This window comes from Takifugu flavidus, chromosome 11 (genome assembly GCF_003711565.1).
Source record: "Takifugu flavidus isolate HTHZ2018 chromosome 11, ASM371156v2, whole genome shotgun sequence".
NCBI classification, from domain to species: Eukaryota; Metazoa; Chordata; class Actinopteri; order Tetraodontiformes; family Tetraodontidae; genus Takifugu; species Takifugu flavidus.
In genome coordinates, this window is record NC_079530.1 from 3,376,776 (window position 1) to 3,401,338 (window position 24,563).

At 43.2% G+C, this 24,563-nt stretch overlaps 1 protein-coding gene across 1 annotated transcript in view; it reads left to right on the top strand.

The window, feature by feature from the left end:
• Nucleotides 1-24,563, top strand: part of plpp4 (phospholipid phosphatase 4) — a 39,780-nt gene that overhangs the window by 2,873 nt on the left and 12,344 nt on the right. The window contains exon 2 of the mRNA XM_057047810.1: nucleotides 15,619-15,727. Coding sequence (XP_056903790.1) covers nucleotides 15,619-15,727 — 109 coding nt within the window. The remainder of the gene's footprint in view (nucleotides 1-15,618; nucleotides 15,728-24,563) is intronic.

The following is a 24,563-nucleotide window of genomic DNA, read 5'->3' on the forward strand; positions in this document are numbered from 1 at the left end:
TATTGGAAATCTAATATGTATGTGTGATTCTGCATGGATTCTCCAGCCATGGTGTCATATTGAAATATGAGGCGTACTTATTTAGGTAGCATTAATTAGACATCAGTGATAGTGTGACGGGTGCAGTTTGGACCCAAATGCAGCACTCTGAAAAGCTGGTCAGTAGTAAAGACTTTTATTAACCCACGGGCAAACAGGAACTCAGGCAGACCAGGAAACACAGAAAATAGTCCGTTCCTCCGGCTCTGGGCCCGCACAAAGTCTAGGAGTTGCAGGCTCGGGGAGTGGGGCGAGCAGCAGCGAAGTCGGGGCCGGGCGGAGAAGTCGAAACCAGGTGAGCAGACAGGAACCAGAGACGCTGAGGCAGAAGTCGTAGTCAGGGGCAGAAAGCAGATAGGTTGTCCGGGGAACAGGCAAGGCAGGCAGAACGAAGACAGGCAGGGTCGGCAACAGGCAATCCGGCAGGGAAACAATGCTGGAAAGTCTTGCATGGACACAGAGGAACAATCTGGCACTGAGTGAATGTGAGGCTGGAGAATATATACACTGGTAGGTGAGCTGATTGATGAGTGAGGGCAGGTGTGTGATCAGTGACTGAGAGCAGGTGTGTGATCAGTGACTGAGAGCAGGTGTGTGATCAGTGACTGAGAACAGGTGTGGTGATCAGAGGGTGTGGTGTGAGCAGGGCAGTGGAAAAGTACTGGGACAGGAGGGAACTGGGGAAAAGGGGCTGTGACAGATAGCCTAAAATGGCTTGCCACTGAGTCTGAATACTTGCCAGGAGTAGCTGCGCTGAATGACTTCTTGTGATCTTGCACTGCTTCAGAGAGGTGTTTTGAATTGGATGAATAGGTGTACCATGAAACACATCTTTTCATTTCTGTGAATTGCATTACGGCTGTCAAAATTGTACTGTTATGGTGGTCAAGGAGATCAAACTTGAAATTGAAAACAGACTTGAAATTGAGTTAGCTCTAAATGTCGCTCCCCACCGCTGTGAGTCTTTCGGCAGAAAGAGAGGATCATGAGATTGGCAGCATTTAACTTCACTGGTAATCTGGAGCTAAAATAAGCAGCTGTCCAGGCAAACATGAAGAAAATGTTTCATGGTTGAGCACGTGCATGATCCCTTACATTGGATGATTTAAGAAGACAATACTAACTAACTCAAACTTTGCTAATAAAACCTGAAATGAACACAGTTGTTGTTTGGAATCAGGGAGGTTCAAAGAACTGGTTCAGATAGTCATGTGGGGGACCAAAATTGTGAACACACGGCTTACCTGAGGTTACCTAAAGAAAGGAACATTTGCACACTTTTATATTCGATATGTTCCAGCTTCCAGACCTAAATAATTGCCTATGATTTATTCAGAAAAGAGTGGGACCTGTGTTTGATTTTGAACTTGACAAACAACAATTGTCAGACTGATGGAGGACTTTGTTTACTTTGCAAAAACACAGAAGCCCATCATATGACTCCATATAAGACTAGCAAACTGCTTTAATGAGATCTTTGAACTGTAAAGATGATTAGTTAATTGTTAGATTAAATTAATGAGGTGAGCTGTGAACAACAGCAGTCAGCCCTGCACATGGTCCTTTTCTCTCAGATGGAGGCTCAGGAACAGTTTTGGGACAAAGCCTAGAGCTTTGGCAAGAATTAGAAAGCCTTGTGAAATGGGAAGAGACTATTTAAGAATAGACAGACCGTGTAGCTTGCATGTGAAGCATGAGGACTCTTATTTCTCATTCTGTTTTAGCCTGTGGTGTAGCCGTGGTGGGGCTTGTGCAATATTTGTAATTTCTTTTTGGGAAATTTTACAAAAGACATGGAAAAGAACTGTGCAGTTACCAATGATGCCTTCCTTTTTACATAGTTTTCATTTTCCTATTAAATGTCAAATTATCCTGTTTTTCATCATTGATGCCTATTTTATGTGGAGAGATTCTGCAGGGAATATAATAAATGGTACTAATGCTGTTGCACGTTAACCAAAGAAGATGAGAACTGTTAATCTCTTATGGTATTAGCACAGAAAGTTAATAGATAACTCAAACTATCTCCCTTATTGCTACTCAGATTTACGCAATAAAATCATTATGTGTTTTAATGGGCTTTAGAGGAACAGGACAGAACAAAGTTGCTGAACGCTATGCACACACACACACACACACACGTGTGTGTGTGTGTTTGCTTTGGTTAATGGCAAAGAGCTGAGCTTCTGCTGACTAGAAGTCTGAATTTCCTCAAAGGCAGACAAGAGATCACTGGAAATATATATTCCTTTTAATGAGAGAGGTCTCAAGTAAATGTTCTCTGCCTGAGACCCCAGTCTTGCAGTTTAGAACAGTCTTGTGGTTCTTTTGTGTTCCAAAATCCCGTTTCAACAATGTGACTCTGCTTTGCTACGGTTATCCACTGTGTATTATGAAACTTCCTTATTTAGTTTCCATATTTTGGAAGGTAAATTCTGAGGCAAATAATCACAGGCTCTCCAATGAGGAATCCCAATCATCTCAGAGAAGAAGGAGAAACCATATTGCATCTTTAGACGAGAACTGATCTTTGAGCAGGTACAGATGACTGAAATGCTGCACCGAACTAGAACGGATGTAAATCAAGCATTTGCTTGCAAACGCAGTGTCATTTGTGGCCATGGTGACATCAGAGTCTGAGTGCTGTGAGGATGAAATCGTGTAGGCCAGATGGAGATTAAAGGAAAGCCTCTCATTTATTAAACAGACTCCAAACAGGTAAACAGCCTTTAATGTGATAAAAAAAAGAGAGACTGAAGCAGACTGAGCAGAGTAAATGCTACAGCAGACGTACAGAAAATCGCTGGGCCTTGACTCAAAGACTTGGACTTTTCATTCTCTGCAATCCTTTGATCAGCTCATTAACGATTTCTGTCATCATTTCAATGCCAACAGCTTATTCCTGAATGGGCGTCAGACCCGTGAACCTCCTGTTTCATTTTCACCTGATGTTATGAGTTTTGACATGACTTTACTGGCTCTATTGTAGGAGCCATGAACTTTATGCTAGGAGATAATTCACAAAAATGAATAACAACAATAAAAAAAGAACTGTATAAATGAACAAATATGCAGCCATATTGGTGCTGTGTTCCTCCAGGAGGGGATGAGTTAATCTGTGAAAAATCGGATATTTAGGTATGATTGATCCGGTGGATCACACAGAAACAGGATAATACAGCCAAAAAAAAAAAACTACCATATGATCCCACTGAAATTCAGATGTGACAGACAATGTTCTAGGGATTATATTCCAATATGCCCATGAAATGATGCACCTGCAAATAGTCGACTTTGGAACCTCTTGAATTGAAGGTGACAAAGCAGGGAATTATGCACCCCATCAGGGTCCAGACAGGAAGAAATGATTTTCACACTGTCCTGGTTCACAGCTTAAAATAAATTGTTGAAAGTTGGGTTTACATTCTTCATCCTGGATTGTATAATAGGATGCTCTAAAAAAAAACTTTCCGCAGCCATCAGCTTTGTGATCCCGTGCTGAGCAGCCAATCAACGTCATCTCTCTGTTTGTCGAACCTGAAGCAAGTTCATGATCGATTAAAATGGATGAACATTAAACAGAGAAGGAAAACAATGATGACAATGTGTGACACTCCAAAAAAACACACTACCATGAAAGAGTATAGTCCTTTTGAACATTTCATGGCAAAACTAGATATTTAAGGGAGATCCCAGGATGAACGGAGAGAAGCGATGCCAGCAGAGCCCTCATTATGACACCATGTTCTAGCTGTGAAGAGTCACCAAAACACCAAAAGAAAAAATGGATGTCGGGCATGTGGAAAAGCCTGAATTGTGCTCCATCTTTGTCTAAATTGGATTTCCTTCATGCTTATCAAATTCAACCCAGAAGCTCTTGACCGCTGCAAAATTCAAGGACTCTTCTCCCTCCAAATGAAAGTGGATATCAAAGTGATGAGCCTCTTTTTACCAGCAAATTACCAGTATTCTCGTGATGGACTGGAGGTCTGTTGGGGAGTATTCCTGTTGCCTGCTCCATGCCTGCTGGGATAGACTGACTAATACATGATTAAACATGTGCAGATGAATGACAGTATTTCCTGGTATCAGATCAGATAATGAGACTGCAAATGAGTTTGCTGACGTACAAATGGTTGGCAATGAACACCAGCGAGATTGAGTTTGCACATGGCTTTAAACATTTGCTAAAATCTGCTCTAAATGATTCCGACAGGGAACATGTTCACTTTCAAATAAGCAAATTGATAGTATTGTGCAAAGGCCTAACATATCCTCCTACTGTAGGTTTCTGATACTCATTGAAGGATTGATGGATTTAAATCCAGTTACAGATGAACGAGTGAGTAAGGTGCAGGTCAAGGGCAGAGGAGGGCGGGGTCCCCTGAACACAATGCCTTTGCGTTCTTTTTCGTGCACACTATGTCTTGACAGATTTTGGTCAAATGCAGAGCTTGAGCTTGCTTGTGTATATTAATGAGCCACCATTCTTTCAAACCAAATGTTCCCTGCAGCTATTAAATAAGTGAGTAGTCTCTGTTGTACAATATTGTCAAGATTATCTGAGAACACCTTGATGTGGTCCTGTCACACCCTCTTTGTGAATCTGGTTGTTCAGGTCTTGAAAAACCCTGTTGTCTCTGACAATGGATGGCCCCAATTTTCTGCCGAAGCTCTTAATGTTGGGTTCTGGGAGGTTGGTTATGGTTTTCTACCTGCAGGGAGCGTGATGGAGCTTCTTCCCTGCCGCAGCTGGAGCTGCAGGCAGACGCACCTGTGGCCTATCAGTAATCTAGTCCCCTATTTAAAGTCTGTACTCCTGGTTGCCAGTGTTGGAATGTTCTGTCCCTTACGTGAAACCCCGACTCTTTGTGACTTTGCCTTTTGTGATTTTGCCTACTGTGATTGGACTGTCGTGGTGAGTTTCCCCCGTGGACTGTTTGCTGGATTCTTCCGAGGTCTCGATGCCTCTTGTGAATCGTTCCTTTGCCTGTTGCCTCCAATAAAAGTTTTTCAGACACCACCCTCCACTGTGTGCTGCCTGCTTTCGGGTCCTGGTACAACTGCTCCTAACACTTAACTGTCTTCAAATCAGTCACTCCCCCACGGGGAGTTCAAGTCAGCTGTGGAGAAATTCTGCTGCGAATTGGCTACGCTTCAACAATGTTTCCTTTGCCGTCATTCTCAATCTCCGTTCTGTAGGGTATTGCTTTGTGAATGTCAAAGCTCTCAGTTTTAAGCAAGGTTAAGTGAAATTGGAACTAAAATAGTCACTTGAGGCTGCAGAAGTATGTTTAATAAGTGTGCAGATAGGAGCTGTCAGGCCCAATGTCTGTGCTCCACAGGGATTAAACCACATAATTCTAACCCAAGATGATGTTTTCTTAGTTTTTCAGGGACACTCAACCAAATAGGGCAATTTTCACACATGTCACCCATGATACCAATGAACAGATGGTGAAAGAGGCACATTGTTTAGTTAAACACAATACACGGGAGCCAGCACACTCCAGCCTAAGATGGTGCCACAAAAAGTGCCAGTGTCAAGGTACTTGATTGCTGCTCTGAATATTCCACCTAAAATTAGTGGCTTTGAGTCTGTCACAGCAAATTAAGTCTATGATAGAGTTTTTTATGGTAGCCAGACACCACTGTTTTCTTAAATGGAATTGAGGGATGAGGGCGACGAGGCTTCAGTTTTCATGTATTTTAGAATTGTTTGGACTTTTCCTAAATGTGACTGAGAAGAAACATTCGGTCCATCATGTAGCTTCACAGCTGTATTAATTTGTCTTAATAACAAAGATCTCATGAAGGGAAGCTAATGATGCTCACTTGCCCGAGCAGCACTGATCAGTTACTCTGGACCCAATTGGGCTACAGATGATTTCAGTGATGCGTTGCTGTGATCAGCCAGATCAACCTTACAGTAGATCAGTCACAAGTCATCTCACAGCATCGTCCACATCCTGTGTCCACATAATTTCATGACTGACTCACTTTTTTGAAATCAGGATATGTGTTGGTAAAATTTTCCTTAGTGTTCTGCACATAGCACATAGCACTGTATAATAATAATAATAATAATAATAATAATAATAATGCCAGGAGATGTGACAATTTTTCCTGACTCAAGTTAGCTTTTAGGATCTGTGCTCCCACAAAAAGAAATGATTTGACAAATCTGGCTACAGACTTTTGGACCAGACTCCCTCCAACATCCTAGGATGAGGCAGCACAGTTTCTGTAGCAGACAGAACTCAACAATTTTTCATTCTTTTTACCTTTACATGTAGATTTTCCCCCCACAAAAAATACATTTTACTCACTTCTGGTGAGAATTTAAGGTTACTTATTTTAATTTTTGCTATGCTGGTTTACCAATTTCATTCCTGTCTGTATTCTGCTGTATTGCCTTCATCCATGTTTGCCCCATCTTGTGTGGCTCCTTTCATTTAAATGATGAATACCACTTGTAGAACAGTTGTACACTGAAGGCCAATGTAATATCTGTGGCTTTGTTCTCCTAAATGACAGCCTATATACTGCACCACTGCACTCCTTCTTGCTATTACTTGCTATTGCTTCTGGTCCTATTACTTGATTAATATTCTTCACCCTAACAATACTGTTACAGGCTATCAGTTGTATGAAGAGAAATAAGCCTTACCATAGATAGACAAATTACAGGAAGCATTAAATTAAATTAATCAGAACTGAACTGCCATGAATACATACCGTAATTTCCGGACTATAGAGTGCACCTGATTATAAGCCGCATAATCTAATTTTAGAAATAAAATCAATTTTGTACTTATACAAGCCGCACCAGATTTTAAGCCGCAGGTATCCCACGTAGTAATATGAAAAATTAGATCGAAAACATTCAGTACCGGTATATGTTTTTATTACCGTAAGAGACGAGTCACTGACAAGTGACAAACAGACAGGTAAGAAACAACAGCCACTCTTTTTACTTGTATGTTTATACAGAGACCTTAAATCCAAATTTTATCATGTCAGGATTTTTTAACTTTTAATTTAATCCGCTTAGCAACATAAACAAATATATTGCACCGGTAAATGCTTTTTTTTTTCTAATGGAGTCTGTAATGCAGCTACCTTGAAATATACGCTTGTATCAGCTACACACAAATTACGTTGTTTATGCTTTTTTACTCAAACAATGAACAATCTAAAAAACCCCGATGGCCCACCTCTAAAATCTTCTATTTTCATCGCGGTGGCGATTGCTTTTGCCTTCCGTCTGATTTGTACAGCGGAAACACCGCGACCGCCTGCTCTCTGTGTGTTGACCCAGTCTTCCAGAACGTTTTCAAGCTCGGGCCACCTGCGATGTTTACGTCTAAAAGCTTTTGTTGTCTTTTTGCTTTGGATCACTTCATGCTGACATCTCCACCTTCTCACCATTGATTACCGTAATGTATGCCAAGATTACGCGCGGCAGCTCGATTTCCTTCTTCAACCACCAGAGTGATCGCTTTTAACTTAAAAGTCGCATCATATGCTTTTCTTCTAGTATTTTGCTTTTTAATGAGGGTTAGTAAAAATGACTGATTCACAATAGTTGTGATAGTGCGCCACGAAAAAAAAACATAAATAAGCCGCACCGTAGAATAAGCCGCAGTATTTAAAGTGTAGGAAAAAAGTAGCGGCTTATACAGTGGGACCTCTACTTACGAAATTAATTGGTTCTGGAAGTTGTTTCGTAACCTGAAAATTACGTAAGTAGAGACGCGTTTTCCATGTAAATGCCCTAATCCGTTCCAAGCCCCCAAAAATTCGGACATAATTTTTTTTATAAATCATAAAAATGCATCAAAACATGTAACAAATGCATGTTACAATTAGATTACCGCACAATAAATGTAGGAATTCAGTGCAAGGCTTCTCCAGGAATCTTACATTAGCCGTCATTACTAGCAACGAACGTTAACACTTGTGGTAACACCACCATCTAATGGACAAACATACGAACACCCACAATAAATAAAAGTGAAACAAAGGCAACGCTGGGATACACACAAACTTGTACATATTGATGTCCCTCCTAGCCAATGGGATTACAGGAAGATGCTAGGCGATAGCCCATGGCAGAGCAGCTACAAGCATGATTGTGTTTGCTAAACTCCGCGAGCTGCGAGTAGCAGCGGTAGCGTATTTTTGCCTTTCGTATCCTGAAATTTCTTTCGTAACAAGAGGAAATATCTTCCGTTGAGACGTTTCGTAACCTGAAAATTTCGCATGTACAGACGTTCGTAAGTAAAGGTCCCACTGTAGTCCAGAAATTACGGTAAATACATTCGACCCTGATTTAATGTTACTTGTACAATGTTTGGAATTATGCTATAAGCAGCTTTGGAAAGAACCATTCACGGCTAGTTTTTTTTACCTACTCACTTGCTCAATCCTGATTTATCATCGTGGCTGTCATTACAATGTGAAATTAAAATAATGTTTGTGCTTTGTTCACACATTCACACTTACTGAGACCCAGTCTCTTTTTGCGCTGCATTCATTTTAGGATCACAAGTCCACTAGAAATCCCCTATGATTTTCCAATATTGGTAAAATACCACAGTTGGTGACTGCTGGAGATGCTTTGCTAAATCTCAGTCTACTTAATTCACTGCAGGGTGCAAGTAAACTTATAAATCACTTATACTGTGATGGGCGAAACTCGTTAAAAGACCCAGATTTGAGAATCATAAATTTGGTTGTTATTATTTGATATGCTTCATGTTCATGAGAATGTCAGCCTTCATCTGGCCTTTGAGAAACTATCTTCAGCCCCAGTCATTGATAACAGGGTCCTGACGGTGGATGTACGGACTGAATCTATTAGCCGCAGTAAAGTCCAGATACCCTTTAACGTTTCAGCATGTTATATCTCTATTTTTTACATACTTTTATCCTCTCCCCCATCATTTCCTGCCGTTATCTATTTTTTTCCTTGCGTTTCTTAGATCTGCTCCTTTTCCATCATTAGAGATGATGCTGCACTCCCGTATCTATCCAACCACATATGAGGAGGTGAGATTTTTCCCTAGGAAAGCCTGGTGCCTATAAAAAAAAAACCTTCTTTTTGAAGAAACTCATATTTGTGCATATATGTGTGAGACATGGACAAATGACTGCTGCATGGATTTTCACTTCTTTAGGGTACACGAGTATTCAAAGACGCTCATGATTAACACTCGTGGGCTTATCGCGACTGGGGATCAACCTTTATGTTTTTGAAACGTTAATTTCTCTGCTGAAATGCTCTGTGACATTTCCGAGACAATACTGTGAGCATGACAACACTGATAAATGTCAGCCCTGGAGTCCCTGGATATCACAGCCAGTGTGAGAGATCACGCTGCCATCTTTTTCCCATTTTGTCTTTTTCAAACCTTAAACTTACACTTATGCTTACTTATCCTACATACACATACACACACTCAGCTGGTCATTCCATAATTCTGTTCTCAAAAACTGCAAGAAGGCTTTCTCTCATCCAGTTTTGCAGACTCACTGACCACTTTATATCAGACTTCCTAACATTCTTTGCATGTCATCACATGTTACTTCAGGGTGAAATTACAGGCTATGATGTTGCCAATCATCACTGCTAGATTTGTGGCAGCGGTCACTAAAAAAGGTTGCGCCTGGTGGAATCAGCCTCTCACTTTGTTCTGGCACTCCACTAAGAAACAGCAAGACTGATGGGTGTCGTGTGTGTGTGTGTGTGTGCACGTGTGTGCGCGTGTCAAAGGTCCACTGTGAGGATTTATTGCTGAGGAACAGTGGAGGAACAGGACCTTTAAACATGAAGTTATGATCCAGAGGTCAGCGGAATAAAATAAATCTCATCTGAACTAGAGATTCAAGTTTAGCTTTTTTTTACTTTTACTTACTTAAAACTGAACATAGAAAAACTGAAAAAGCTAAACCTGACAGGTAGATTAATCATTGATATAGAGAGGAAATGCAATCAATGGCACTCATTGTACTTAATACAGCAGAGATGAACAAAAACAGCCTTGTTCACAGCACTTAAGCTGCTCTGACAGATTATTGTTGATTACACCGGGCTGACTGGCTGTGATCCAGCTGCTATAATTCAAAAGCCTGAATAAACTGCTATTGACTTTCTCTGTGGAAATAAATAAGCACAATTACCTTACATTAACGCACTGTAAACACATCATGCAAAAAATCATCTGTTCCGTTTATAGTTTGCAAGAGCTTTAAAGTGAAACAAATGTAATGAAAATGTCAAAACATAACATTCATGCATCTAGTCATCCTCACTAAATGTCGCTGAACATGAGCTTGCACTTGTTTTCATAGTCTGCCTTCAGCTCGTCTGCAGGGAACAGGCAGGAACGTTTGTGTCCTACAGTGCTTCCCCAAGTTCCCCCTGTGGGCCTTTAGCCAGAACTCTTCAAGCTTCTCTCAAATACAAATCGGTGACCTTTTCTGAATCTTTGTGGGAATCTTGGACACCTGTAATATGACAACACCATTGCTGATTTACTTTAAATGTATAATTGTAACGGAACAGCCATGTGACTCCATAGCAGAGAATGCCAGTGTTGTAGGTTTTAGCCAACCGGCTACAGTAATTCATAAGAATATCCAGATCTCACTGTATCACACACCATCTATCCTCTTTTCGAGTCCTGTCACAGAACTAACGGTGCGGATATCAACACATCCAACCAATCTGTGACTGTAAGCAGCAGGCAGACGGATGGATGATCCGTGTGCTCGCATTGGACTTCAAAAAATATGGGAAGTCTGACACAAGTGAACAATATTTTGTTTGTTGCCAAACACAATTATGTTGACTCAGTTTGATAAGATTAGTCCTTACGGGACCTTAAAACAACACAGTAGAATGGGTGTACTTCTCCTTAGAGCAGGGTTATGGTTTCATACTCTAAAGTGGCTATATTTAGGTGTTTATTTGTGAATTAATTCAGGTCGTGTGATGTTGTAAAAGCATGAAAGATTGATATGTTTCACCTCAGAATCAGAATATCAGGTCAGCTTTTCCTGCAGTGGTGACTCAGCTGCATTATCTGCATCCTCTAAAATCTTCTGTTCCCACAAGTCTCCCCTCAAGTCTGAACCTGAGTTAACCTGAAACAGGTAGACAGTGCAGATTAAAGCCGTCTGATCTCCTTCTTTTGTCCTCTACAGTGAAGACAAAAGATTAGCATGCATAATTAATGACATAGGACAATCATGTTGCATCCGCAGTATCAGAGACCAGGCCTAATCAAACTGTAGGTACAGCATTTCATTAAATCACAGCCACAACTCATTACATCTATAAGCATACCGGTAGTTAGATATTTGCTGGGAGAGGAAGTATTTATTTTCCCCCTGTATTAATGGAAACAAGCAAATCTCGCTCTGTTCTTTTCCCTTGCAGCATTTTCTTTGAAGACTGCAGATCTGTCACAAACAGCGGCTCACCTGCTGCGGCTGTCTTCCACGTCACTGCAAATTTCTCTTTGTTGGTAGAAATTGTGACGTAAATGAAGAGCTCTGTAGAAACTAATGTCAAAATGTGCAGGGATTTGGGTAAAAACTTTTTCTGGCTCAGGTTACTTCCAAACTGTTAAAAAACAGAATAATGAACAGGTTATATTATAAATAAATATATATATATATATATATATATGTATCATTGTAAGACTTCTTTTGCACTTGTGTATTTGCATGCTGAAATGGCTGTATCCCATGTGAGCATGCATATCATTTATAAATCAGTAAAATCCTTATATCCTTATATGTTTAAAGGTTATTAAAGGATATTGTGCCTGATGGCCTGAAAAGAAATTCAAATATCACCCCTTTTCAATAGAAAGAAAGAACAATCATTTGGTCGTGTTTTAACATTCTGGTACGGAACATTTTGTACATAAATGATTTTTTATAAATGTGCTTTCAGCCTGTTTTCTTCAGTTTGAGTCCTCCATCTCTCTCTAGATGTGTTTTCTGAGTTGACAGAGGGAATTAATTTGAACAACAACAATAATAATAATAATAATAGACTGAATGTACCATAATACAATTCAGTACCGGTAATTTACCGGCCAGTACAGTCTCACACACACTGTAATGAAAAGGGCTGGAATCAAACCTTTTTGCTCCAAGGCAACTGATATAACTTTAGGAAACAGCTCCTCCTTTGGTCACTCTGCTGGGAGTCCAATACGTTTTACTGTGTCGCAACAATCAGCAGGAATTAACAATAAGTTAAGAAGAATATTAAAACAGTTGGGTGTTTATTTCTGCAAATGATTTGATTTTAAAATTTAAAATACTGAGATTAAAACCACTGTATACATCTAAATCTTCCTTTCCAAATGTCATACCTTTAATCTCTTAACATAACAGCCAACTGAGTCTGACAAAGTAAAATGGTCATCATGTAGCTAACAGGTGGGGCTGCGTTCAGAGCCTTTTCGGTTTTAGGGGAATGATTCATTGATTGTCCCACGCAGAAGGTCTGTTATGACACTGTTGTCAGAAGGAAGTCATTGCCTCATGAAATTTCAGGGGAACCTCGGTTTTTTACCCCCATCAAGATAAACTAGTGTGCATGTTTCATACAGTGTGGCTTCAACTTTCCAGCTCTGGTTGAATTGTGAGACACAAATTTCTTCTTTTCCATCTACACATTCATTTGAAAGACATGATTTTTCCTCTGCTTGCAAATGTCCTTCCAGGTAGGCCAAGGCTTTTCTATTCTTGGATGAAATCTTTAATAGTAACTGTCTTCGGCAAGTGAGGCTTGGTTTATTAGATATTGGATATTTGAACCTTTTTTAATAAAGTTTTAGCCTTAAAAGTGAGACTGACTCAAAAACTCAATCTAAATCTAAAGCCAGGGGAAATCCTTTGAGGTCGGTATTGATTGTTAGAGGAAATTTGACAAAAATGCTCCAAAAGGAGGAGAATTTAATTACCTCTCCAAAAGGCATTTTTATTTGAAGGTAATAAAAGGAAAAATCTAGAGCAAAATAAGTCTTGGTGATAGTGAAAGTAACTTTTTGATTGCAAATATTAAAGTGTAATGAAATTATGAATTTTGGATGTTGCTTTCTAATATTTAGCCAGCAAAACTAATGTTGCAAAGGTTGTCTCCCCTCTGCTGTTGTATTTTTGAGGAATTTCCCTATAATTCATGACAACATTAGCAGCTGGTTCTCAGCCAACCCTTAGAGAGTTACAGGTGGATCACTGATGCGTTTAATGAGCTGGCTGTCTGTGTGGTTACAGGCAAGGAGGCATTGGATGTCAGCCTGTGCCACGCACTGACTGGCACGGATGGGCTGGGAATTTTTAATCCCTGGAGGCAAAACGCTTCCTTGTCATTTACAAGGCAGCTAAAAAAGCAATTCATGAAGTATTGTTTGCTATTACCATGACGTAGCTCATAGAGAACCACAGGCCACATCAGAAATGAAACGTAGCTGAAGGTAACCAGCCACTGGCGCTCAGTAAGGTGTAAAATGAGCTTGTAGTGGAAGCACGGCGATGCATCATCATTATCAGTTCACAAACAAATTTTAATGAAACAAGTGATTTTTTTCACAAGATTACCATTATTTTATTGATTTTCCTGATTTTGAGGAATGGTGAAACAAAGATACACCTGAGGATGTTACTCTACAAGGATCTCGTGTGTCAGACACATGTATTCAGATGAATTGATACAGTGGTGTAATTTTACTTTCTTCTTGATGCTGCCATTTTTTTCTGTGCAATGGTAATGCAGGCTTTCCATTATTTTATACTTCTTTGAATTCTAATAATATATAATACTTTAATTAATTAATAAAGATAAGTGCATGACAAAGGACAGGATGGCATATTTATTCATTTAAATATACTTGTGTGTAAGCTTTCTGAGTCGTCTGCGGTTGTGCACCATATTTCTGACTGCCCACAACATTTTGGTTGGGTCTCAGGATCCTAAATCTCATAACTTCTGAGATTGAATCATCGGCTTGTTCTGTAGAGTTTTTTAGAGTTAGTAATGGTCTGCACTGTTAATGCTTTCTGATTTGTGTGAAGAAAACACATTTGCATGTGTGTTGTTCCTACTGTCCTTGTTTTTATAATATTCACAGTTTATGTGTCCTTTATGTGTCCTCTCCTAGTTTCTTCCAAAATGTTGTACCAAAATGTGTGCATACATTTCTGCGACCCCCACTGACCTTTGAAAATACTTTTTCTGGGTCGCAGAAGTGTCATTGGTCTATTAAGTAGCCTAAATTGTTAACATGTCTGATATGTGTGTCTGTTCCCCTTTCTGTCCTTCCCACTGGCCTCCTCCTCTCCTCTACTCCTCAACTGTCTAGCCATCCATCAGTGGTGGAGTCTCCCCATATGTTTTAGTCAAACAAATAATTATGCACACTTACTTAATTACTTACTTACCTACTTACCTATTAATTCATTCATTCATTTGGGTATTAACTCTGGGTTTCTGTAAAGTGCCTTGACAGTCTTCATTGTAAAAGACACACAATTCTCACAATAGAGGTAAATATTTCATTTTAAAAATTAAACATGTTTAAAGGAGGTTTTGGTCTGCACAGCAGAGCTGAGGACACACTCTGGAGATGTAGAAGATGTCAGAGAAGCTGGACTTCTGTCTGCAGGACAATTTTATTAGAGGGCATCTTCCTGACTGGTAGTGGCAGCATAAAGCTCCCATGGAGCCAGGAGCCAGAGGGCTGTTGCTGCCTAAGACTGAAGGACTGCTGTAGCAGTAGAATGTGAGAATATGGGGAAAATGCAATAAAAACAGTGAGAACAAATGTTTAAACCAGGATGGGATGAAGTGAAAAGCAGGATAAGCTGAAGCAATTTGAGTAGATGACTTTCACATACACAGAAACATGTACTGCAGTGATTAAACTGCAGATATTATTTAAAAAATGTTGTATTTTTAGGATCTGCGAATTTCTTAGAGTATAGAAATAATTCTTGTTAAAGGGTCAAAGTTATGATCTCAGTAGTTATCATAGATTCAGTTTCTTTCCATCATAATTATCCACTTTAATGCTAAATTTGGTAGATGATCATTTCATATACCCCCTCTGTATCAATAGTATGTACCCACTTTGCTGTTGACAATTCTGTTGATCATTCTTTAATAATAAAAAAAAAGGACACTGTCATTATTATTTTAGATATTTGTGGTTTCCTTTTGCTATGGGAGACATACAGTATCTTACGGAGTATGGAATAAGTGCCAGAAAAGATTTTGCTGCGATGACAGAAATCAAGGTCATGTTCTGCCGATCCCTGGGTGGCCAGGGAGGCCTCAACAAAGCCCCAGAATGCTAATGGAGGAGCAGCATGAAACAACTAACTTGTTCATTGGAGCTGAGTTTTTTTTCCTGCATTCACCCAGGTAACAGCGCCTTTAATGCAGACATTTGGGTATAATGACCGTGTGACAACACAGCGGAAAGTTCGATCACACCTGAATATAATCCTACTTCCAGCCGACATTTTCTGATGCATTTCTATTCTCTTTTACAGATTCACAGAGTTCCTGGAACCGTTTGAGAGAGTGATTCAGCCAGAGGAGCTGTGGCTGTACAAAAATCCTCTGGTGGAGTCAGACCACATTCCTAAAAGAGTCATGTTTGTAAGTAAATGTTTTCTACTTTGTAATGTTCTACTAATCACTTAATGACATCTGAATCTGCAGTGGCTATCTCTGTCAGCTGGAACCTTGTCCTTGGCCTAATTGTCACAGACATTGATCACTTAATGCGATCAATGAGTTGCAGCTTGACTGACATCACGTTAAGAGAAGTTCTCCAGAGTTAATTAAGGCCTCTAGTGTTAATATTTCATCATGATAGACAGAATTTCTGTTTTGAATTGAATGTTTAAACATTAAGAAAATTGTGTTTTTATTCGAGCATGCGTTGGAGAATCTGTTAATATCCTTCAGTAACTTTCTCGCCAATGTGGCAGGACTACAGCCAGCTGCTCTTTTCTCATTTTAAAGCAGTCTCCATACAGAATTCCTGAGCATCCTTCTCAGAACCATCTGAAAGAAAATGAAGGAATTTTAAACAAAAATATTACCCCTAATTTTGCTCATCCAACGGATTGGAGCTTGTAGAGTCTATGGCTCTGATGCTGGAGCAGGACTGAGCTGGGGGCCCAGCTCGATTTCCTTGACCTGTTGCCCCGGGCATCAACCAGCGCCTGTCTCACAGCGGGTCTCCTAAAGTGCCGATAATGACTTGGCCTGAACTCCAGGGAAAGGGTGACCAAGGTAAAGAGGATGGGCACGTAGCTCCTGCCATTTTTTCCTGAATTACTGGAGGAGTTAGCTGTCTCCTGGCACAACAAACAGCAGCTCCATGGTCAATTCTCAGGAAATGGAGAGCCAAGGTCTGTGCAATATTTCCCCAGTGGAAGATGTATTGGCAGCTCACCTCCACCCAAAGATCTCCCTGTATTCTCCAGGGTCTGCACTCACATCCAGGGCTGGCTGCTTCCAGTCCAGACTGATGGGTAAAGGCTACAGCTACTCTATTGGTCCGTTGCATCAACATCACTTCTTTCTTGATGGTATATCAGGCCCAACTAAAATTGAAGATGACGGTTTCACTTGATCCTGCATTCTGGGAGGATGTAGGCATTGTCACTGATCACTGTCTCCACCTGCACAAGGTGTCATCCAGGATGAAACGGCGGGGGACCCACGATTGCGCCTCCGGACCGTACCCCTCCCAGTCGACCAGGAACTGGAACCCTTGTCCTCGTCTGCTGACGTCCAGGAGGCTCCGGACTGTGGGGGGGGGGGGGGGGGGGGCTCGGATGGAGGGACCAGATCCGAATCAGCAACTGGCTTAACCTTGGAGACGTGGAACGTGGGGTGCATCTTGAATGCCGGGGGAAGCTTTAGGCAGATGGCTGCAGGGTTCACCATCTGCTCCACCTCGAAAGGACCAACGAAGCGCGGAGCCAGCTTCCGAGATTCCACCTGGAGCGGGAGGTCCTTTGTGGACAACCAGACCTTCTGACCTGGCTGATAGGACGGGGCTGGAGTCCGGCGCCGATTGGCCTGCTGTTGAGAGCGCTGGGAGGCCCGCAGGAGTGCAGCGTGAACCTGCCTCCACACCCTCCTGCACCGGCATATGTCAGCCTGTACCCAGGGCACTGCCACCTCGTCCTTCAGGACCTTGAACAGCAGGGGCTGGTGGGAGGACTTTCCCTGGGCACACACGGGGCATGCCGCTATGTAGTCCCTGGTGTCTTGGGTAATGGAGGGCCACCAAACCCACTGCCGAAGGAACTGTAGTGTGTGGTTGATTCCCAGGTGGCAGGTCAGCTTTGAGGCATGGGCCCAATGCAGAATGTGTGAACGCACCGCCTCCGCGACGAACAGCCAGTTTGGTGGAACCCCATACGGATCCAGGACTGATTGCTGGGCCTCTCACACTCTCTTCTCTACCTGCCAGGATGCAGCCCACAGGATGCAGGAAGGGAGTAAGATGGGCCCGGCTCCACGTCAACCGGATCAGTCCGGGACCCCGAATCTGCAACAACTCTCTTCCCGTGGCAGAGTCCATCACTGATCCCGGGCACCTGGACTGTGCCACCTGGCCGCACCACACGGGGGAAATGCCCCACCCCCTTAATGACTCTCCTGGCATGGTCCGAGCCCCCAGGCATGGGGGCAAGAGCAGAGCGAAGGCAGTTAGTCTGACAGGGTATGCTCCAACTCACCAGTCTCCCGGTTGACCAATCGATCTGGGAGTTGTGGTGCGCCAGCCAAGGAGCCCCGAGAACGCCCGGGAAAGAGGATGCCATGATGAGGAACAGGCGGATTTGCTCCCGATGGTTCCTGGAGATGATGGGAATGAGAGATGGGGTCCAGTGCGTCACTTTTCCCAACTTTCCCATTGCAGGGGAAATCCTTGGCTTGGGCAGTGCCTCTGCAGGGATGCAGGCTTGCATGGCCAAGTCCTGACTGATGAAGCTGTCGTCTGTGCCGGAGTAGACCAGGAATGGCACAGAGACAGATTTCCGGCCCCAGGGGAGTGTGCCCAGCAGTGTTAAGTGGAGCAGGAAGAGGAACCACTCGCCATCACTCCTACGTGTGTCGGGCAATCGGCGATGAAGTGGCCAGCCTGGCAGAGGCAAACCTTCGCCAAACCGGACTCCCCGAACCCCGAACCCACATGGAGCGCTTTCGCTGAGACGAGTTCGTCCAGCTGGATCGCCAGGCTGATCAAATCAAATCAAATCAATCTTTATTTATATAGCGTCTTATACAATCAAAATTGTTTCAAGGCGCTTTCCAGAATCCCAGGGCCTGACCCCAGACAAGCAACAGTGGCAAGGAAAAACTCCCCTTTAACAGGAAGAAACCTTGAGCAGGACCAGGCTCATGTAGGGGGACCCTCCTGCTGATGGCCGGCTGGGTAAAGAGAAAGGAGAAGGGGGAGGACAGGTAGAAGATAGGATAGGTAGGAGAGGAGAGGAGAGGAGAGGAGAGGAGAGGAGAGGAGAGGAGAGGAGAGGAGAGGAGAGGAGAGGAGAGGAGAGGAGAAGTAGAGTGAAGGGGAGGTAGAGGAGAGGAGAAGGAGGAGGAGGGGAAAGAAGAGAGGAAGGGAGAGGAGAGGAGGAGAGGAGAGGAGAGGAGAGGAGAAGTAGAGTGAAGGGGAGGTAGAGGAGAGGAGAAGGAGGAGGAGGGGAAAGAAGAGAGGAAGGGAGAGGAGAGGAGAGGAAAAGGAGAAGGAGGGGGAGAGGAGAGGAGAGGAGAAGGAGGAGGAGGGGAAAGAAGAGAGGAAGGGAGAGGAGAGGAGAGGAAAAGGAGAAGGAGGGGGAGAGGAGAGGAGAGGAGAGGAGAGAGAGGAGAGGAGAGAGAGGAGAGGAGAGGCACAGAGCACAGAAACACACATAAAAAATATGATATACAATCACTTCAGCGGGGCCGGAGGTCATTATGCAGCTCCGAGGGCGGCGATACCTGTAAATAAATAGGGGGGGGGAGAACTACACAAGAACTAGTCTGCTTGATGAGGAGAGGAGAGGAGAGGAAACCATGACCCAGTGGAGTGACAGAGGCCTGTCAGGTGATCATGTTTCCGGACCCCAGCAGCCTTGGCCTATAACAGCATAACTAAGATGTGACTTAACGATTAGACGACCCCCTGAGTATGATAATTTGTCTGTCTATGATAGTAACTGGAACTACTGAATTAGTAACAACAAGCTTTTTCAAAGAGGTAGATTTTGAGTCTGATCTTAAAAGTAGCGATGGAGTCAGCCTCCCGTACCTGGACAGGGAGCTGGTTCCATAGCAGGGGGGCCTGGTAGCTAAATGCTCGGCCCCCCATTCTACTCCTAGAAACTCTGGGAACCACAAGTAGACCAGCATTCTGAGAGCGGAGCGGTCTATTGGGCTGATAAGGTATCACTAGCTCCTCCAGGTAGGATGGAGCTAGGCCTCTGAGGACCTTGTAGGTCAAAAGAAGGGTTTTAAAAATTATTCTAAATTTAACGGGCAGCCAATGAAGCGACGCCAGTACAGGAGTAATATGATCTCTTTTGTCAATACCTGTCAGAACTCTGGCTGCAGCATTTTGGATCAACTGGAGGCTTCTTAAAGAGTTGTTTGGACACCCTGATAATAAAGAGTTACAGTAGTCCAGCCTGGAAGTAACAAATGCATGGACTAACTTTTCAGCATCATGCCGCGTCAGCAGCTTCCTGATCTTTGTGATGTTCCTCAGATGAAAAAAGGCACTTCTAGAGACTAATTTAATGTGTGAGTTGAAGGAGAGATTTTGATCAAAAGTTACTCCTAGATTCCTCACAGAGAGACTAGATGTTAATGAGATACCATCTAGAGTGATCATGTGATCTAATCTATCCCAGAGAGGTTCAGGACCAAACACCATGACCTCAGTTTTTCCTGGGTTAAGGAGGAGGAAATTTGAAGACATCCAGGACTTTATGTCTTTAAGACAGGTCTGGAGCTTCACTAACTTCTCTGTCTCTTCGGGTTTCATGGATAAATAGAGCCGAGTGTCATCAGCATAACAATGAAAATGTATCCCATGCTGCCGAATAATGTTCCCTAAGGGAAGCATGTACAATGTGAAGAGGATTGGTCCGAGTACAGAACCTTGAGGAACTCCATGGCTAACCATACTGTATGAGGAGGGAACACCATGGACATAAGCAAACTGGTATCTATCAGATAAGTATGATCTAAACCAGTCTAGTGCTGTCCCTTTAATCCCAATCACATGTTCCAGTCTCTGTAACAGGATGCTGTGATCAACTGTATCAAAAGCAGCACTGAGGTCCAGCAGAACCAGCATAGAGACCAGTCCATGATCTGAAGCTATGAGAACATCATTAGTGACTTTAAGAAGTGCTGTTTCTGTGCTGTGGTGAGCTCTAAAGCCTGACTGAAACATCTCAAACAGGCTGTTCCTCTGCAGGTGCTCCAGTAACTGAGTCACCACCACCTTCTCTAGAATTTTAGAGATAAGAGGAAGGTTGGATATTGGCCTATAATTTGCTAAGACATCAGGATCCAGTGATGGTTTTTTAAGCAACGGCTTAATCGCTGCCACCTTGTAGGACCGGGGTACATAACCTGACACTAAAGAACCGTTGATCTGGTCCAGGATTGAACTGCCTATCAGTGGTAGAACATCCTTCAACAGGTGTGTTGGGATGGGATCTAAAAGACACGTGGTGGTCTTGGATTTCTGAATTAGCGATGACGCCTCAGAAAAATATATAGGGCTAAAGGAGTTTAAGGGCTCGTTGGAGAACCTGTATGTTCCCACAGTCGGCACATCTGGTGATGGTCCAGTTGTTGGGATAGCCTGGTTAGCTTTCTCTCCGATAGCTAGAACTTTATCAGTGAAGAAGCTCATGAAGTCTTCACCACTAAGGAAAGAAGGGATATGTGGATCTAAAACACTGTGACTCTTAGTTAATTTGGCCACAGTGCTGAAAAGAAACCTGGGGTTGCTCTTATTTTCCTCAATCAAAGAAGAAAAATAAGCTGTTCTAGCCTTGCGAAGGGCCTTTTTGTAAACTAATAGACAGTCTTTCCAGGCTACATGGTAGCTGTCTATTTTACAAGAATGCCACTTCCTTTCTAGTCTTCGCACTTTCTGCTTGAGGGTCCTGATATGTGAATTATACCAGGGGGCACACCTCCTCTGATTTACTATTTTCTTTTTCAGGGTGGCAACAGAATCAAGTGTGATTCTCAGTGAGGTTGCTGCACCTTCAGCAATAGAGTCAACCTCAGCAGGGCTAAGATTATAGTGATTGATCCCTGGGGAAACGCACAGTGGTCCTTGGATTAGCACAGGGATCACTTCCTTAAACTTAGCTACAGCATTATCTGAAAGACATCTGCTATAGTAAGACTTTGTTTGGAGCATAGAAGAATCCTTAATCATAAATGTAAAAGTGATCAAAGAATGGTCTGACAGGACTGGGTTCTGAGGGAACACTGACACATGTTCTACCTCAACACCATAAATCAGGACTACATCTAGGGTGTGGTTAAAGCTATGAGTTGGTTGGTTTATCTGCTGGAGGAAACCAACTGACTCAAGTAATGAAATGAAGCCATTTCTAAAGCTGTCATTTATAACGTCCATATGGATATTAAAGTCTCCAATGATAATGACTTTGTCCGTTCTAAGGACCAAGTCAGATAAGAAATCAGAGAACTCAGACAGGAACTCTGAATGTGGACCAGCAGGGGGCCGATATACAACTACAAACAGAAGTGGCTTTTCTGTCCTCCAGTTCAGATGAGTGATGCCAAGAGTCAGGCTTTCAAATGAACTGAAGCCATGTTTTGGTCTGGGATTAATTAATAACTTGGAGTGATAGATTGCTGCCACTCCCCCTCCTCAACCAGTAACACGTGGAATATGATAATTAAGATGGGTAGGAGGAGTAGATTCATTTAAGCTCACATACTTCTCCTCCTGAAGCCAGGTCTCAGTAAGACAAAATAAATCAATGTGATGATCTGCTATCAGGTCGTGTACTAACAGGGATTTACACAAAAGAGATCTAATATTTAACAGTCCACACTTAATTGTGATATTAGTTTCTCCAACTTGTGCTTCAGTGTTAATTTTAATAAGATTTTGGTGATTGACCGCTCCCCTGCTCTGTGCTTGGTGAACTTTTAACCGTGGAACAGAGACTACCTCTATAGTGTTAAAAATGTTATTGTTGGTGGATGAGGGTTCTAAGGAAGCGGAGATGTGTGTAAGACTACAACTCTGCATCCTGGTCTGGACCCTGGATTGTCAGGTCACTTTGGGTCTAATAAAATTAGCCAGATTACTAGAAATGAGAGAAGCACCATCTCTTGTGGGATGGACACCGTCTCTCCTAATCAGACCAGGTTTTCCCCAAAAGGTGCTCCAATTGTCTATAAAGGCTACCTCGTTTTCGGGGCACCACCGTGACAGCCAGCGACGAAGCGACGACATGCGGCTAAACATCTCATCGCTGGCCAGATTGGGGAGGGGACCAGAGAATGCTACGGAGTCCGACATCGTTTTTGCGTAGTTACACACCGACCCCAAGTTAATTTTGATTAGCATCTCCAGGTCCCCAGATTCCTCCCGAGCGGCTAACTCATCTTTGAGTTCCTCAGCGAGTCTTTGGATGAACATCCCCCGGAGGGACGCGTCGTTCCACCCGCTCCTGGCCCTGAGGATATGGAACCGGATGGGGTAGTCTGCGACGGAGCTGGAGCCCTGGCGCAGGGACAGGATCTGGGACGCCACCTTGCCTCTCTGGACCGGGTGGTCAAAGACCCGCCTTAGCTCGGCCGTGAAAGCCGGGAAAGTGGAGGAAGTGGGTGTCCGGTTCTCCAGAACCGCCGTGGCCCATTGCACCACTCTCCTGGAGAGAAGATTCACGTCGAAGGCGATTTTCGAACTGTCGCTGGGGTAGGTGAGAGACTGGAGGTCGAACACCAGGGAGGCCGCCTTGCCACTCTGGACCGAGTGGTCAAAGACCCGCCTTAGCTCGGCTGTGAATGCCGGGAAACTGGAGGAAGCAGGTGTCCAGTTCTCCTAGACCACCGTGGCCCATTGCGCCGCTCTCCCTGAGAGAAGATTCACGACGAAGGTGATCTTCGAACCGTCGCTGTGGTAGGTGAGAGGCTTGAGGTTGAACACCAGAAAGCACTGCAGCAGAAAACTGGCACATCTGCCTTCCTCACCCGAATACCACTCCAGGATGGGTACATGGGGCTCCCATGGTGCGGCGAGAGAGAGTACATAGTAAGGATGGGGGGATCGATCCCGTGGTATCAATATATCAATACTCAAAAGCTACTCATTTGGTATCGATTTTCTTTTATAAATATCGATACTAACTAAAAAAAATTGGGGGTGTATGCATCACTTTCCGCCGTTTTAGATTAGTTACTTAAATTAATATGTGCCGGGACACCCCTATACCTGGCGGCGTATTGAGCTGGCCCATGTCACGTGACAGGAGATAGCGAATGAGCATCAACGTGCAACATAGCCCGCCGAGCCGACACAGTCAGCAAAAGGCAGAGCTGGAGGAAATAATCAGCCAGAGACGCAATCGTCTTAAAGCAGAAAATGTGAATATGATACTTTTTCTGAACAGCAATCTGAGACTTCAGTAAATTGTGATGACATACCTCAAGTGCACTAAAGGTGTGATGGTGTCAGACATGTTTCTAGTTAATTTTCTTATGCAGGTTTAAAGGATAAGGAAATCCTAGTAATCAATTGACCATAATAAATTGTATATAAATGGTCTGTATTTGTCTTGTGATTTTTCTTAAATGTAATAATATTTTGACTGACATAGAGAGTGCTGTTAGGTTTGGGTTTGTCCAGGACCCGAAAGTAGGCAAAACGCAGTGGTACGCACAGTGAGCTCCAGCGTGGAGCCAACACAGGAGTCAGGTCCTGCACGTTCTTCCCTCCATCAGGGTGACGTGGAGACAATTCAGAAACAACAACTCTCCAACCCTGGTAGGCAGGCGCTCAGTCCTTAAAAAGGTGGCCTGAGGTAGATTGCCAACAGGTGCGTCTGCCTAAGCACTAGTTGTAGCAAATTATCGGCTCCTCCACGCCCCCTGCAGGAAGAAACAAGCAGCACATGACCCGGAACCCTGGACCCCAACACCTCCGGCCCAAAGCTCGCTCAAACGGTGACGCAGCAGCCTCCTACTTTCAGAAACCCCCATCTGTCCCACCATGTTACTCAGATCCCATTAAAGGTGTCAGCTCTGATGAGAATTGTCTTTATCTTGTTGTTATGTGTTCTACCATATGTTCCTGTCTTCTCTTAGAAGTTAGGCATGGTAGACGATTAGAGACATTCCTTTGACAGGATTGTTGTTTAGACCATTGTAATCTCAGGAGCCAGTCGGGCAGGGGGTGTTAAACACCCATTATAAACGGGAG